Source organism: Lissotriton helveticus, chromosome 6 (genome assembly GCF_964261635.1).
Source record: "Lissotriton helveticus chromosome 6, aLisHel1.1, whole genome shotgun sequence".
NCBI lineage: Eukaryota > Metazoa > Chordata > Amphibia > Caudata > Salamandridae > Lissotriton > Lissotriton helveticus.
Window position 1 is genome coordinate 1,369,948,356 of NC_136067.1, and position 18,636 is coordinate 1,369,966,991.

Below are 18,636 nucleotides of genomic sequence, written 5' to 3' on the forward strand. Positions count from 1 at the left end.
CATCAATTCATATTTGGCCACAGGCCCAAAGGTTTATACATTAGTATAGCTAGAACTAGGCTGAGGTCCAAGAAAACTATGGGGCCTTTGATCACAGGAAACATGGATGTTTGGCACGTTCGGTGTTAGCTGATGTCTTCATTGGCAGAGGAGAATGAATTCACTATCCTTTTAAAAAATAGTTTGAGTTTCTGTCTTCTTCCAAATTGAATTCATTTAATATTCTGTTTCAAAAGCAGATAACTTTAACAGGTGAACTAGTGATTTTGGGGGTGGCGCTGGAGGAGTGCCCTGTGATAATGTCTAAAGCAGAAGCTGCACTTTTGTTTATAATGATGACAGCGGTCAGGGCATGTATTACTAGTGAGTGGATCAGGTCTGTACCCCCAACCTTCTTGAATTGGAGAGCGAGATTGTTGGCTATGTTTAGTTTTGAGACAGCGATATATAGAAGCAAAGGAAGGAGAAAGAGATCTTTCGGGGCGGAAATTTGGGCGCCTATACGAGAATGGACATTGGGTCGGCTAAACGGGTCTATTAGTCGGTACCGAGCTTGGGGAGTCAAAAATTGTTCATTTCTGTTTGTTAGATGTACCATGTTAGCCTATGTTTCTTTTTTTCTGTCAGAACAATGAATCTGTACTTTTTCTGTGCTGATTTTCCTCTCTGGTGCAATTATTTCTTTTGTAAATATTGTGTCATGGTCACTCCGATGTGAAGGATATGTACAGTCCTCAATGTGCTTGGGAAAAAACCCCAAATAAAACATTTTCTAAAAAAACCAAATTGAATTCAGCCAGATGATGAGAAAATTGCATTGTATCTGTTAGAAATGGGGTCTCTAGTTGGCAGAGGTATGTACACCGTCCAAGTAGGGACCACCACTCTACTCAGGGTAAAGTGTAGTACACACTAAAAGTTAACCTGTGCTCACCCTCTGGTAGCTTGTCACAGAGCAGTCAGGTTTAACTAAAAAGGCAATTTTTTAAGTATTTGTGCACACAAACACACACAGTAACACGGTGAAAACACCACAAAAGTGCTCCACATTAGTTTAGAAAAATAGCCAATATTTAGCAGAGAAAAAGAAGACCAAAATGACAATAATCCAACATACAAAATTCGAGATATGAATTTTACAAGATCAAATAAAAATGCATTGCTCAGAAGTCAATAGCTCCAACTGGGGCTATATGGTTGCGCTTGACCAGGACAAATTCATAAGTTCAATCCAACCACTATGGAACACGGGCCAGATATAGGAGTAATGCAGACCCTCTAACAGTACATTGGATGCATCAGAAATCGTAGACGATGCTGTGCACAAAGGAGGGGATGCGTCGGTTCCCTAAGGCGGTGCAAATTAGTTGGAGATCGGGATGATGCGGTGCATAACGGAGGTAAAGCGTTGTTTGCTGGTGCAAAGCCTCGGTTCCTGAAGGTGGCGCTGCATCAATATCAAGAGTGCGGTGCGTCGGTTCCGTGGAGTCCATGTTGAACCACTGGATTGAAAGCGATACGTCGGTTGGAAGCCACACAGGGCTGGGAATGTGTGGGAGTCGGGACGGTGTACCATAGACATCGGATATGTGGTGTCTGAGACTCACACAGCAGCGGTTTTTCTGAGGAGCTCCAGAAAAGTTAAGGCTGCGTTGTAAGTTCAGGTCGTTGCATCACCCACTCTATGAGCAGTGACCACAGCTTCGGTGCAGGCAGTGGCGATGCATCAGCAGACGTCAGAGCTGCGTTGTAAGTTGATACATCGGGCACTCAGCGAGCAGGTGACCACGGCCTCGGTGCAGTTAGCGGGGATGCGACAATTTCGCAGGGATGCGCTGGCTCCAAAATGGGTCTTTGGAGTTGGTGTGTCAACTTCTTGTGTTGCAGCACAAAAATTCACTTCCAAGGGCCCAGGACTGGATTTGGCACCACTTGGCAGAGCAGGACTCACAGCAGAGGAGCCCAAAATGGAGCTTTGAAGTTGGTGTCAACTTCTTGTGTTGCAGCACAAAAACTCACTTCCAAGGGCCCAGGACTGGATTTGGTACCATTTGGCAGAGCAGGACTCACAGTAGAGGAGCCGAAGTGCTTGTGCTCTGGTCCCACGTTATCCCCACTCGAGGAATCAACCAACAAAATGTGTCCAATCTGTTCCCTCACACTGGCTTGTCACAAGCCAGATTCTACTAGAAATAAACTGACTAGCACACGGCAGTATCTGCCGAAGATAGTAAAGTGCACTCTTCTTAATGCTCGCTCGCTTGTAAATAAGTTAGTTGACCTCTTAGAACATTTTTATATTGACTGTGCCTTCGTTACAGAGACATGGGCAGATGCTGCCTCTGTCCCGGATCTTGTAATTGCTACCCCTCCTCGCTATTCCCTAATTAGGTAAGATCGGATAGCCAAGAAAAGCGGTGGGCTTGCGATTGTTTTTAAGGACCAGTACAAAGTACAAAGTAAGGTTCGATCCCCTGCCTAATCCAGCTTATGAAGCCTTGATTTTTAAAATAGCCTTTTCAAACCACTATTCCTTTAATGGTACTCTTATTTACTGACCTCCCAGCCCCAGAAATGTTTTCCTAAACATGAATATCAAAGCAAATTCATCTGATTTCACCATTCTTGGGGATTTTAACTTCCACTTGGAGAATAGAGAGGACTCTGATACCCTCAACCTTATCCCCTTACTACCTTATTCAGGTTTGTTGCAACTAGTTCAGGACCCAATGTACATCGGGGGACATACACTCAATGATATTTTCTCAGATTGCCCTTCTATCCAGGTCATTTCTTCTTTACCACTCATGTGGTCAGACCACAAGGCAGTGATGTTCCAAATTAATATATTGAACCATAGCTCTGAAAAGCATGAGGCTTCGCTCATCTCCAGTTATCAACCCTGGCATAAAATATCGGCAGACCAGTTTGTTGATTCCTTAACAAGATCAAAATTACCAGAATCATCTGATCTCGATACAGCTTCAGAAGTTTACCATCGCTGGATTAGTTCATCCGTCAACAGTCTTGCTCCTGCTAAACGTGGAAACAAAAAATGTCCTACACCATCTGAACCTTGGTTTGACAAAGAACTTAGACTCTCTAAACAATCATGTAGGAGATTAGAGAGGAAATGGAGGGTCAACTACAATGTGGAGGACAAAGCCACTTATAAAGCAGAAATGCAATTACACAAAAAACTCCTGTACAAAGCCAAGCCCAACTATTTCATTAAAAAAATTAACTCAGCCATTAATTTAACACCCCCAAAGAGCTTTTCTCCACTGTGGTCAAACTGAACAATCTCCCCAGCCTACAAACTCCAATATACATACTTCTTTCAACAATAAACTTGCTGTCTTTTTTAAAGATAAAAAAGAGACTATTTTTACCCTCTTTTCTGCAAACCAAAGCCCAGGTGAGGTTTGCAGAACTAACAACCCAGAGACGGAGACATCTGATGCCCCCCTAAACAGCGACTAGCACTAGGGAGAGGACCAACTTTGTCATCGAATCATCTGAACTAACTCACCCCTAGAGTGCCATTTTTTCCACTTTCAACCCCTTACAGTTGGTCGGGTGACAAACCGGTTCAACCAAATCAAATCAGGGTCACCTTTTAACCCTTGCCCACCTAGAATCTTTCACTTAGCTTCTGCTATTGTCCCTAGTAACCTACTACTTATCTTCAATCAGATGTTCCTATCATGATATTTTCCTATAAAATGGAAAGTAGCATCTATTCCCTCACTTTAAAAAAAACAAACTTAGATGCAGACAACCCCAGTAATTTCAGACCAATAGCCAGGCTTCCTTTTCCTGCTAAGATGATAGAGAAAGCCATAAACTCAGAGCTTTCTCTATTCATCCAGGAAATAAAGCTGCTGGATCCCTCCCATTTTTGCTTTAGAAGCCAACATAGTAGGGAGTCTGCTCTGATCACAGCTTCTGAAAATGTTTGAAAAACCTTGGACAAGGTAGGTAACGCTGCCTTGAAAAGAGACTATTTTTACCCTCTTTTCTGCAAACCAAAGCCCAGGTGAGGTTTGCAGAACTAACAACCCAGAGACGGAGACATCTGATGCCCCCCTAAACAGCGACTAGCACTAGGGAGAGGACCAACTTTGTCATCGAATCATCTGAACTAACTCACCCCTAGAGTGCCATTTTTTCCACTTTCAACCCCTTACAGTTGGTCGGGTGACAAACCGGTTCAACCAAATCAAATCAGGGTCACCTTTTAACCCTTGCCCACCTAGAATCTTTCACTTAGCTTCTGCTATTGTCCCTAGTAACCTACTACTTATCTTCAATCAGATGTTCCTATCGTGATATTTTCCTATAAAATGGAAAGTAGCATCTATTCTCTCACTTTAAAAAAAAAAAACTTAGATGCAGACAACCCCAGTAATTTCAGACCAATAGCCAGGCTTCCTTTTCCTGCTAAGATGATAGAGAAAGCCATAAACTCAGAGCTTTCTCTATTCATCCAGGAAATAAAGCTGCTGGATCCCTCCCATTTTTGCTTTAGAAGCCAACATAGTAGGGAGTCTGCTCTGATCACAGCTTCTGAAAATGTTTGAAAAACCTTGGACAAGGTAGGTAACGCTGCCTTGAAAAGAGACTATTTTTACCCTCTTTTCTGCAAACCAAAGCCCAGGTGAGGTTTGCAGAACTAACAACCCAGAGACGGAGACATCTGATGCCCCCCTAAACAGCGACTAGCACTAGGGAGAGGACCAACTTTGTCATCGAATCATCTGAACTAACTCACCCCTAGAGTGCCATTTTTTCCACTTTCAACCCCTTACAGTTGGTCGGGTGACAAACCGGTTCAACCAAATCAAATCAGGGTCACCTTTTAACCCTTGCCCACCTAGAATCTTTCACTTAGCTTCTGCTATTGTCCCTAGTAACCTACTACTTATCTTCAATCAGATGTTCCTATCGTGATATTTTCCTATAAAATGGAAAGTAGCATCTATTCTCTCACTTTAAAAAAAAAAACTTAGATGCAGACAACCCCAGTAATTTCAGACCAATAGCCAGGCTTCCTTTTCCTGCTAAGATGATAGAGAAAGCCATAAACTCAGAGCTTTCTCTATTCATCCAGGAAATAAAGCTGCTGGATCCCTCCCATTTTTGCTTTAGAAGCCAACATAGTAGGGAGTCTGCTCTGATCACAGCTTCTGAAAATGTTTGAAAAACCTTGGACAAGGTAGGTAACGCTGCCTTGATTTTGTTGGATCTCTCAGCCGCGTTCGACACCTTTGACCATGGACTTCTCATCAATCGTTTACATGAGTTAGGTGTTAGAGCCACTGCAATCATTTCTCACACAGAGTTCAATTTGTGGAAATAAAAGGTTACAGCTCGTCATCCTTTACACCATCCTGTGGTGTTCCGCAAGGCTCGGCACTGAGTCCTACTCTATCTAATCTATACGTTACATCTTTAGCGTTGCTGATTAAATGTTTTGGGTTCCCTGTTGTCTCATATGCTGATGACACCCAGATTGTGGTGTAGTTTACCGAAGACTTAAATAGGACTGCCAACTGCTTCCATGATTGCATGCGACAGATCGGGAGCTGGATGTCTAACAACTGTCTAAAGTTAAATTCAGACAAAACCGAGGTTCTTCTTTCTTTGCCAATCGGCCATCTTTCTGGTCTCCCAAATGGTAGCCGCTGGAAATGGGTGGTCTCCCGATTCCTGTCCCTAAAGTGAAAAACCTGGTAGTCCAATTTGACGAGAAACTTTCATTTGTGGGACATGCTAATGCTATCCCCTCCTCCTGCTTTTTCATGTTCAAGTGGCAAAGGAAAGTCTTTCCCTTCATCCCACTAGATCTGCGTAAAGCAGTGATCACTGGTCTTGTTTTAAAAAAAATTGATTATTGCAATGGGATGTTTCTTACCGCCCACAAGAAAGCACTGCATAGGCTCCAGATGGTCCAAAATGCTGCAGCTAGACTACTTCTTGGGATAACAAAACATCTGTCGGTCTCCCAAACTAAGTCTTCCCTCCACTGGCTTCCAGTGGAAATGCAGGTGATTTTCAAATCCCTCTGTATAGCCTTTAAGGTCCTTCATATCGAGGGACCGGAATCTATTTGCCAGCTTTTTTATTGGTACACCCCAACCAGAACATTAAGATCATCTTCTCTGGCTAATTTGGTTGCACCAAAAGTTTGGAAAGCCTCTTGGGGAGGCAGGAATTTTGCAGAGGCTACTGCCAAACTTTGGAACTCAAAGCTAAAATGTATTTACCTTTCGCAAGGCTCTCAAAGCATGGTTTTTCAACAATTATTAGGGTTCTTTTTTTCCATGTCTGTTTTCACCGGCTCCTTTCACTCTTATGTTTGGTTAAACTATTGCCTTTACTCTGTTTTTCTGACAGAAGGTTCTAGCGCATAGACACCCACGAGTAGTACTGCCCTTTATAAATAACAATTTCATTTCATTTCAAGATGCAGGTGAAGTCTTTGCTGTCCCTGAGACTTCAGCAACAGGAGGCAAGCCCAAGCTAGCCCATGGAGAATCTTTAGATGCAAGATGCAAAGTGTAAAGTCCAGTCCTCTCACTCCCAGGCAAGAAGCAGCAGGCCAACACTGCAAAGCAAAGCAGAAGTGGCAGTCCAGTCAGGGCCGGACTGGTGCTTTCGGGCACCGGGCAATCCCCCGGTCGGCTGGAGGGGTTGGAGGCCGGTTTTGAGTCAGGAGGGGGCCGGTTTTGTGAGTGAGGGCCGATTTTCGTTTTCGGTCCGTCCGTCACAGGCCAAGCGTCAGCATCAGTGTGTCAGTGTCAGTCGTGTTGTGACTGCCTGCAGCGCCGCCCATGCTACAGCGCCACGCAGCAGCAAGAAGCCTGATCACAAGCAGCAACCTAAAAAAAAGCGGAAGAAGCGTTTCAGGAGGGAGGAGGGACCGAGGGAGGTGCCTGTGCGCAGCGCGCAGTCATGCCCTGCCTCCTCCGACGCGTCTGCGCGCCTAGGGTGCCCCTCCGCATGCGCATTGCATTGTGAGCAAAAGAACTGCGCAGTCATCACGACGAGAGAGTCAGCCAGCCCTGAAAGGACCTCACTGGAGCGGGCGCGGCCATAATTTAATTATTACTGAGGTGAGAGAGACAGGTCGACAAACACATTTGAGAGAAATTGTGCGGGAGACAGGCCCCAGCTGACTGACGGGAGACTCTGGAGCTTTAGGAGCTGTGAGAACAGCTGAGACGAAGCGCTACACGTTGCAGCCTTAGGGTCAAGGCCAAAGTGGGACGCAAACCAGCCCCACAGCACCGTGGAAGTGACCCCCCGCCTCTCCGGTGGGGCTGGGAGCGTTATCTCTCCCTCGACTTTTTATTTTAGAAACAACAAGGTCTAAACAGCGCATATTATATCACCGTTTGTAAACTCGATTGGCTAAATGTGTCATGATTTACAGACAGGTCTGAATGAAATATAAGGAAATATTTCAATGCTCCTGGCTGCGCAGTACCTGGAAGAAATATTTCTCCTCAGCAGCAAATCAAGTTCGTGCTTCTAGACAGAGCCAGAGAGCAAAGCAATCTGTGTGCGCAGCAGGCAGACGGTTGTGCCTGGGAAGACACTGTGTCTATCTGGTGCCTTTCCTATCAAGTGCAGTGCCTATCTGGTGCAGTGCCTATCTGATTCCGTGTCTATCTGGTTCCTTTCCTATCAAGTGCAGTGCCTATCTGGTGCAGTGCCTATCTGGTTCCATGTCTATCTGGTGCATTTCCTATCCGGTGCAGTACCTATCTAGTGCAGTGCCTATGTGATACATTGGTTACATAGTACAGTGCCTATCTGGTACAATGCCTGTATGGTGCAGTGCCAATCTAGTGCAGTGCCTATGTGATACACTGCTTACATAGTACAGTGCCTATCAATCCATGTCCAGAATACTCCAAGGAGCTCTTGCTGTCCTTATTGCTGTCCATTGAACCATTAAAGTATTGAGTAGTGGCCAGACCTTTATCCAGAGCCAGCTCTAGGGTGGTGCGACTGGTGCAACAGGGGGTATCATGTTTGCAAGTATATCATGGTTTGAAAAGCACCTGTTGCCGCGTTTCTGGCCTCCAGCAATTTTCACGGAACGAAAAATGGCAAGATAACACTGGTGATTAATGTTATTTCTAGAGAAAGATTGGAGGTTTGCCTAGTGGAAGTTTTGACTCAAATCAAATCAAAATTAAAACAAGCTTTATTCGATTTAAACGCTTAAATCATAAAAGCATAATACTTAAAAGAATAGGATCATATGTGACGAATCCATTAGATTACAAGTTATGACTCATGGTAAGGTAGCACAGTGAGTTAATATGCCTGCTGCAAAGAACATGCACCATGCAGATCACAGAGTGCCTATAATGTAAATAAGTCCGTGGGTTACTGCTTTTGAGAGATCCTATTGTTACTTGTTGAGTAAACTCTCACCTACGTCATCTGATATGATCTTTATAATATGAGTTCAATTTCCAGCTAACCCAGCCTCGGACTACGTCCCTCTGATGCAGGCCAAATGGACGTTAAATTGGGTACCTTTGTTAGTAAGAACTCCTCTTATTTAAAACACTAAGAAGCTGCATAGGATTGGTATGAAGCGCTATATAAAAAAAACAGATTATTTATGACTGCCAATGAGTATTTAATCTATATTGTAAGATTGAAAATACATTAGCAGCTGCAGAGCAATGTGATTCCAATCTGACAAAGTTACCACAGTGTGTAACATACAGAGCTGTGCTGTGCATATACGGTCAGTGGTAAGTTACCTACCACTGACCGTATATGCACAGCACAGCTCTGTATGTTACATGAGGCCTCTAGTCTTGGAGTCCCTCGGAGTCGTCAGCTAGAGCCTGCCTATAGCTGCCAAGGTTTCAGATTGCTATGTGTGACATTTTCATAAGTTATGCGTGTTCTCAAATCGTAAAAATCTCTCTAGAGTGCTGACCCTTCCATCTTTATTTCCAGCGCATTACTTCTGAATGTGTTTTCTACCAAGTGGAGGCTCTAGTGAGCTGCTTAAATCTTAGACGATGGCAAAGGAATTTATTTCGGCATGCCTAGTTCTTATTTCACTGCTTAAACCATGCTGAAACTAGTCCAGGCTGGCTGGCTGCTTTGTTCATGCTCCTACTTTAATCACGGTCTTGGCATGGGTTGGAATAATATTAGTGATCAGCAATTGCTGTAACTTTGAGGGATTGTGCATGGAATCTGTAGGCTGCACCAAGCTATTTTTGCTCTTAGTTTGAGAAACTATTCAGTGAGATGCAGACACACTTTATTGTTGTAAATCACTGGCAGAGCAAGAAAGGCCATCTTTGTCGTACAACTATACACGGTGATGCATCCTGCAAACCTGACCCCAGTGTGTCCATTGAAATTGCCATATCATGTGCCTTTGTGAGAACTCCTAACAGTGAAATCTACTTATTTTTGACTAAAAACCCAGTTGTGTTTAAACATTGGAGTTAATCGCATGATCACGCATTTGTTTGCACTTTGGGGACCAGAGGAAAGTGAGGCTGACAAACATGATGTAAAAAAAAGTTGTCTCTTTTGGATCTGCTGCAGTTTACAACAAGTTTTGAAATGCTGACTCCGAGGTGTCCAAGTTTGGTCCAGGAAGGCTGGATCCTTGGCTGGTGTTGAGATAAGCACAGACTGCGTAATGTGTTCCATTTCAGACTCGGTGGATGTGCATTTATCTCATGCCCATAACCTTAAAACGTCTCTATGACTATGGACCTTTTGGTTTAAGTGTTGCCCGCTGTCAATATTGGGACGTACAGGTAGCACAGTTGTGCTCTGTCTGGCATGCATGTTGCCCCATAGGTGGCTGAAGCGGAGCCAGTCGGGGGTGTAGAGATGAAAGGAAGAAGAAAAGACAAATGCGGACAGAAAAGGGAACAGTGTGATCTCGATCTCCCTCTCCCTCTCCCTCTCTAGCTCTTTCTCTCTAGCTCTTTCTCTCTAGCTCTTTCTCTCTCTTAGCTCTTTCTCTCTCTTAGCTCTTTCTCTCTCTTAGCTCTTTCTCTCTCTTAGCTCTTTCTCTCTCTCCTTCTCGCTCTCTCCCTCTCTCTATTTCTCTATCCCTCTCTCTCCCTCACGCGCTCTCTATTTATCCCTCTCATCTGTCGCTATACCTATCCCTCTCTCCCCCTCCCTCTATCCCCCTCTCTCCCTCTCTATCCACATATCTCTCTTACTCTCTATCCCTTTCTCTATATCCTTTTCTCTCTCTCCCTCTCTCTATCCCTCCCTCTCTCTTTTATATCCCTGTATTTCTGTCTCTCCTCTCTCTCTCTCTCTCCACCTCCCTCTGTCTTACCTCTCTCTCCCGTTCCCCCCTCCCTCTCTCTATCTCTTTCCATCCCTCTCCCCATCTTTCTCTCATTCCACTCCTTCCTCTCTCATTCTCTTCCTCTGTTTCTCCCTCTACTTCTCCCTTTCTCTTCTTCTGTCTCCCTCTCTCTCCCCCTCCCCCACCCTCTCTCTCCCCCTCCTCCACTCTCTCTCCTCCCCATGTACGAAACATAACCAGATCTATTGCTGTTTTGGCCTTTCTGTCTCCCAAATTTTCTTGGGGGGTAGAAGTTCAACCCCCCAAACTCCCCCTAGTGGTTGCTCACGGCGCTTGCTCGCTACACACCATGTGGGAGTTGGTCTCACTTTTACTTTGTTCTTTCTGATTCACTACTTATGTCTATTTTTGGTGCTCTCTGAAAGAATGCCTATGGATACATATGACTGGGTGGGTAACCTGATGTTCTTTAAGGTCATCATCTACTGTTTACTGTGCTTTGAAAGTTGATACAATTTGAATATGTAATGAAAAATGTGCTGTAAAATTCACCATTTTGGTATGTCGTTTTTGAAAAATTTCTTGGGGGGAAAACCCCCCCAAACCCCCCTAGTGGCCGTCGGGCACGCTCGCTCCGCTCGCTCGCTACACGTCGGACGGGGGCTGGCTCGCTGCGCATCGGACGGGGGCTGGTCTGGCAAAATTTGCCAGGGCTGCTTTCACTTCCCAGTCCGGCCCTGAGTCCAGTGGAAGTGGCAGTCCCTCCTAGCAGCACAACAGCTCTTCTTCCTGGCAGAATGTCCTCTGTCCAGAACTGTTCTGAGTATTTGCGTCAGAGGGCCAGTACTCATTCTTGTTTTAGCCCTTAAAGTAGGGAGTCAAGGAAAGGTCTATGTGTTGTACAAAACTCTGCCCTTCCTGGTCCTGGCTCCAGACACACTAAATGGGGGTATGCAGCTCTGTGTGTGGGGACAGGCACAGCCCTACTGAGGCACAAGTATCAGCTCCTTCTACCACTCTAGCTCAGGAAGACCCATCAGCCTGGTGATGGGCCATAAGGATATGCAGGCCACACCTCATCTCCCTTTGAGTGTGACTGTCTAGATGAAATTCACAAAGCCAAGCTGTTATTCTAGGGATAGGAAGAGACAGAGAAGGGTTTAAGCAAGAAAATACCAAGTTTCTAAAAGTGGCATTTTCATACCTGCAATTTAAAATCCAACTTCACTAAAACATGTGTTTTTCAATGGAATCCAGAGACACCAAACTCTAATTTTTTATTTGCTCCCAATTGGAAGTTACACTTGTAAAGTATTACAATGCAGCTCCACTGCAAACCTAACGGAGAGATAGGCATTGCTGTAGTGAAAAACGAATTTAGCAGTTTTTCCCTACCAGGACATGTAAAACTCAACAGCACATTTCCTACCTTTTAAATACACTGCACCCTGGCTACCATAGGGTTTACCTTAGGGGTGTCTAACATGTAATAAAAGGGAAGGCTTGGGCCTGGCAAGTAGGTGAACTTGCCAGGTCAACATTGCAATTTAAAACTGCAGTGGCAGGCCTGGGACAGGTGTGTAGGGCTACTCTTGGGTGACACAATCATGGCTGCAGGCCTACTACTAGCATTTGCCTAACAGGTCCAGTGCATGTGTAGTGCACTGTACTAGGGAATTACCAGCAAATCAAATATGACAATCATGGAGGCAGCAAATGCCATTACATTTTAGACACAAAGCACATGCACTTTAGCACTGGTTAGCTGTGAAGAAGTGCCCAGAGTCCTAAAACCAGCAAAAACTAAGTTCAGCACACAGTCAAAAACAGGAGGTCAGTAGCAAAAAGACAAGGAAAGCCATGTCAAAAGATGCCAGGTCTAACAATATCCAATAAGCAATTGAGCTCTCTTGCCCAGATGTCCAGGTTCTCTATGGAAAGGCAGTGGTTGGTGCAAATAAACTGCAGAGGGAAAATGGACTCAAGTAGGGTGATGGCAGGGCGGGGTTTCACACCTCTCCCTTCTTCAACGGACTGGAGGTTCCATCTAAGGGGGTGTAGTGTCGTCTGTGGACATCAGCAACAATCTGGGTCTTCTACCTGCAAAACAGTTTTCTGTACAAGGAAGACTTGTTTTGTCCCAAGAAATTGTGTGGTGGGAAATATCGGATCCACCCGACACAAGGCACTGTCAAAGGGTTCCCAGCAATGACTTCCCCACCTATATCTGCCTTGATTTAATTAAAACATTTTGGAGAACACCAAGTGTAACAGAATGGAGTTCATTTATATTCTTCCTGGGCATAATGACCAAAGTTGTGCCACAAATGCATCCGGTAACATGCCATAATGGTATGGCCTTCCAGGGGGACAAACTAGCAGATTGAGAGATTGTTTTGCTAAATATTTGGAGCCCGTTCACCTCTTTTTGCATGTGAATGAAACTTTGTCCTTCAGTGAACCAACCATCAACACCAAAGACTGAGATGAGGGATCCAAGAGAAAAGGTCTGGTCTATTTTAAGAAGCATAATACTTGCTGCGCCCAGAGATTTTTTAAGATTGTCTGCTTCAAATCTCCTGGGGCTGATTGAAGACTTGAGGCTTGGTGAACTTAGCAGGTGTGGAGGGGGACTGTGGATGTCACCAAAGCAAAGAATCCCTCATTATCAGAGCCTCCAAAACATTGGCAATTGAAAAGTGGCGATGCCCAGCTGGGTGCCAATCATTGATGTCTCTTGTACTATCATTTAAACAATGTCCGAGTTTGTGATGGGCTCATCCAAGCACAGCGTCTTGGGCAGAGGAAGTATGAGAAATAGATTCATGGGAGTGTAGTTCAAACATGGTGGCTTTGCATGAGCAGTTGCAAGAGGGTGTGATAGACAGCTGGGGTTAGACTAGCAGTGCTGCAAGACAGAGAAGTGCTGGTGCACGGGTACAGGAAGATGAACCGGGTGTGCTCAAAGCTGAGGGGACAGATTGGATCAGTCTACCTGGCCTTTAAGCTCAGATCTAGCAAGAAGGACTCTGAATTACAGATGAAGAACAGCAAGGAAGCAAATCTGCAGTTGGATCCAAGGAAAGTTTGGAGAGGTGAGGCAACACAATTATAGCTGCAATGGAGTCCACTTACCATGAGAGCATGACTCCAAGGGGAGTCTTCCACAGTGATGATGAACGTATGCCACATGGTCCCCAGTTACTTAATTAAAGGTAAGTGGTGCCAGTCAATACTGGGAAAAGCAAGTCTCCTTTGCTTCTTTCTGCAATGAGGTTCTGCTCTCACATGTCAGATGACCGGAACCCTCTCACCAGTCACCTTTAAGGCGCTGGGGAAGGACTGAACAAGGATGGTCGATGCGTAAGGAGATGGTCCAGCAAGAGAGAAATGCACAGGAGGAGCTATGCTCTAATTCTCTGTGCAAGCCTTCAGAGTTACTGTAGCGAACTGAGACGTGGTCACCTTACCCAGGCCCGGCATAGCTGGCTTGCTCAACCTCTCACTACAACAAAACTCCAGCATCCCACCCCAAAGAGGGGACAGGTTGAGTTCCTTAGTACAACAGCGGCTTAAGGATTAACGTCACCGAAAGACAGCTGCGCTCAAACGGACCAGGTACCACTGTGTTTGATAAGAATAAACCGCTGTTATTCAACAGCAAAATACACCCTCCGGTGCATGTGTGCTGTACAAACACACTAATTGATATCATGTAATGACAATGTAACAGAAGAGGGTGTTGTCCCAGAAGACAAAGGTCACCTTACAACCAGATATAGCTAACACATATTTGATAATGGGAAATCACTGGAGTTAATTGCATCACTTGTGTGGGGCCAATAAGGGTGACACACAGAAATGAGGGAGAGGATCCCTGAAAAAAAGAGTCTCATCATCTCACTGAAAGGAATGATATTCAGGACGGTGCCCAGTAGCAGAGGCGTTTGACCCTTCATCTCATTGATGAAAAACAGTATCTCCTGTGGGACAAGTGCACCCTTCCTCTGTCTGCAAGCCAGACAGTTTGAGTGCTACAGTAATGATTGAATGAACACTGACAGCACTTTGTGACTACCATTTATCCAAGCGACACAAAGGATATGCTGGTCAGCTACTGCAGTCAATGACACAAAGTACACTGGGTAAAAGTAGAATGCTGTAGTATAAGCATTTCAGCTGAAGGGATGAAAGAGGGAAGATGGTGAGGAAAACAACAAAATAAGACTCAATAGAGCCCCATGCGGAAAATAGCTGAGCATGAAAGAAGCAAGACCCCATCCACGTCATTTTGCAATAAGCCTAGACATTTGGCATTAAAAAAGACCCAGTAGGGGCACTTTTGCATCCATGGATGGGGTGTGCTGTGCATACATGTACAATACCAGCCCACAAAGCTCTAACTAACAGCTTTTGAAGCAATTTCCAGTCACACCACTAGATGACAGGGTGACCCCATAAGTTCATAATGGGACAAAATCAGATCACACAATTAATATATATTAGCTGTGTTTGTATGGCTCCTAAACAGATTGCCTTTCTGCTGCTTTTAATCATACGTAGTGCCATCATTTAGTGGATCTGAAGAATGTGGTACACTGCAACCCACTAGCATGGTGATATATATTAAGTTAACTTCTTTTTGCCTGGTTCTTGTAAGAAGACAAACAAATATGAAAAACATGAGAAGTAGTATGCTTAACGGAAGGAGGACACAAACCTAGAGAATTATGGAAAGCCTCTGTCCTAAGATCAAAACACTGGTATGCCAGCAACATTTTGAAGAAGCATTTGGTTGGAACATTAAATACTGTGGCACTGAGGGTTGGCTCAGCTGAGTATTCTTCTTTATAAGACCTGCACAAGAAACCAGTAATTGAATAGTCTGGTTAACTGGCCAATCATCATGGCAAATAATCTATAGCAACCACCCTCTTAGAGAGAGGTAGGCGATGCAGCAACATGCAAGGGCAAAAGGTATAATGACAATTTGCCAACAAAAATAAGTTTTTACAATGCAAATCTAAAAGAAAATGCCACTCCCAGTTGTACATTTTGTGAAGTTGTATGTGAAGCGCCAGACAGAAAATGAAAAATGAAAATAAGTGTTTGACCATGTGCAGAACAAAGAAATGAATGGCCCATATTTCTTCACCAGCCACCATTACAAAGCTATAACAAGTGCTAAGAGATTAATAGAAATGAGTGCCAATATAATAAGCTGGAACAGAGACCTGATGTACATTACCATGCCAGTGATGATTTTTAGCCAAGTCCTGAATGGCCTTCAATCGAACCGTCTTATCGTTGGATTGAGTCTTCTTCAGGAGCAACCACAGGGCACATTCATGAACATCCACATTCAGCCTGCTGAATGTTTCTGCAAAAAAAAAATGCAAATATGACAGTGTTACTACAAGTTAAACCTATGTGAAACAAAATCACAATAAACTTCATTCAAATGGAGTGAATAGGAGTGAAAAAAGTTATAGATGTTACATGACTTCACAATTGTGCGTAAGTAGTCAGAGATGCTAGAGATGTCAGCCAAGGGATAAAACAAAAATGTGCATTCAGGAGAAACAACAAAAAAACAGCAATAAGTTTACATATGTTAAGGTGTCATACGTTCCAAAAACGATTCCTGTAATAGACTGATTCAGAAATATATTTATAAACCAGACTTACTACCTCTAATAGGTGCAAAGATATACGTGTCAAGAATTCAGAAAGGTTTCCGATACACTCAACCATGCAAATGTTTTCCACAGTGTTATTGTATGTAGTCTAGTCCTGCACAAGTAGAAATGCCTTCACAGAGTGCAATAGCATTTAGTTTAGATATTTTTTGCATACTCTATGTTCATTCACACCATGGAAAGGTATTTACTCCTGCCCTTTTCAGAAGTATATATCTGACTTTGGTGAGCACAAACTTTCATGCATTCTTGTCTCTCGCACACCATGGGGAGTAGATTAACTCACACAAAATTATTTTTGTGAGTAAACCTTTGTACGATTGTAAAAATCACCTTTTGTGACCTATAAAAGTAGATCTGCACCCATGAAAAAGTCCATTTGCTCATGTAAGCTAAGTTTACATAAGTCAATAACTTTGTGGCCCATGCTGTCCATTTCACAGAAATGCATGAATGTTTGAACTGATGAAAATGTGCAACTGCCTTAATGACCCTTGAGATGCTCACATGCTAAAGAAATACTTAAACAGCTCCTAATAGCACAAGAATAATCTAACATTCTTCTCCTATGGTTTATGTCTACACAAGAAACACTAGAGACATCTGGGGGCTCATAAAAATGACCCCTACTTTATTGAATTATGGGCATATTGTTTCCAGAACGAAAGGCTTTACTACATATCTTTCTTCACTTATCCTGTAAGGTACAACCCTGACTTTTAACCAAGCTGAATAGCTGGTAGTTTTAAAACTTGGAATGGAGATGGTCCTCTATTACTGTGGAATTCATAAAAAAAGTGTAAGGTGAGAGACCGCAAACCCTACATTAACGTATTCTACCTAATGCCCAGAAACAAATATAAATTACTTTAATTAAAGCACTGATTACTGCTACTAGGCAATATAAGGCAGAGTTCTAGTGTTCTAACTATTTCGGAAGACCTTTCCCAGAACTGTAAAGTCAAAAGAAGAGTATCCTTATTTTTTTTAATGAATATTTTTATTGGGATTTTAAAACAGGTGCAACAGAAGAGCATCCTTATTATTTAAGGGGTTTCGTTTCATAGAAGCATCACGGCCAGGCAAAGTAAAAAGAGGAATTAGGCCCATATACCCTCAAAGACACTTGATATATCATATGGACACGAGCGTCCAAAACCTGTATATGTTCGCGATTCAAAGTAAATACATATAAGATTTTAATGAAATAGTACATGGCACCAGAATGCCTAAAATCTATGCATAGAGGTTCTGACAAATGCTGATAAAGTTGTCCTAACATAAAGACTGTCTTGAATAATGTGCTACACATGTAACTGAAACAGTAAGCTCAGATAGCCTACTAGATACCATAGTCATCCTATTTGGATGTACAGGCGAAGGGGAGCTCACTTTCCTGTCTTAACTAAGTTGTCTAGCAACAATAATGCCCTTCAACGACAGATGTGAACATCACCAGATTGTCCCTCACTACAATTGTGAAAAACCAAGCTGTTGTATCAAAGTGCAACGAAACATTTCACGCACTTGGTATGCGACAACCTCATGAAATGTAACCAAGCTTGGGTTCCCTTTCAAATATCTGCCAAGAGAGAGCTCAGTGAAAAGAAATAAAGATGTTTCCAATGCAAGGGGTTAGGTTTAACCTTCTTATGGAACAGACAATCACACTGACTCTCAGAACATCTGATGTCTGGCAAATCTGCACTCTATATCAGATTTGTATTGTTGATTTTGGATTTCTCTCCTACAGTGGATTTCTACAGCAATTGTCTAGAAATGTATATGCATCTGTAAGTCATTGGGGTCTCCGCCCTTTACCGTACTGAGAGCTACTTATGTTCAATAAACAGCATTGAGAGCTAATAATATTATTAGTGTTGTAAAATCTCAATGTTGTTATATGTATATTAATTCAACCTCGCAAAAGCTTTCTAATTTAATAAACTAGGTTGCACACAAGTGAGATTCTCAGAGGTAGCTGGAGAGCTACAGTAGTTCACGAGCTACTGGTTGGAGACCGCTTGGAGAAACAACCATTAGATTCTGTAACTTGTCCCATAGCAAACCCCTCTCCTTTCCCCTTTTGATCCTTCCGAAATAAAAGCATTAAAAAAACGGGTTAAATAAAGGATTTCTTTAACATTTTGTCATACTTCTTGAAGAAGATCGAGGATTCATTGTCTGGATTGACCACAGTGCAGGGTGGGTAGAGTAAATATGAGATTGCCACAGGAATGTCCTAATGCACTCAAAAGAATGCTCTGTTGTGAACCAATTCCATGGCACTTAGTACTACACACTGATTAACTACATTTGCCATTATGTAAAGCCAAAGAAATTACCCTAAAGAACTAGTAATATACTACTTAATGCTTGCTCACTAACCAGAGACATCCCACTACGTATAAGCCATGTATGCATTCACATGACTTCTTCAACATGGGTAGAGAGTCAGAACTGGGAGCCTGCCCTACTGCAGATAAACATTACAAAATGCATCTGCATAATAGAAGCCACTCAAAAAGATCCTGGTGGATACACACTGTCTTGGAATGTGTCTGAAATGTTGTACGCAAAACCTATCTACAGAACAAACATGATATCCAC

At 43.3% G+C, this 18,636-nt stretch overlaps 1 protein-coding gene across 1 annotated transcript in view; it reads right to left on the reverse strand.

Moving 5' to 3' along the window:
* SERAC1 (serine active site containing 1) overlaps positions 1–18,636 on the reverse strand; it is a 435,480-nt gene that overhangs the window by 233,256 nt on the left and 183,588 nt on the right. Inside the window, exon 6 of the mRNA XM_078649122.1 lies at positions 15,576–15,707. Within this exon, the coding sequence (XP_078505248.1) occupies positions 15,576–15,707 (132 nt within the window). The remainder of the gene's footprint in view (positions 1–15,575; positions 15,708–18,636) is intronic.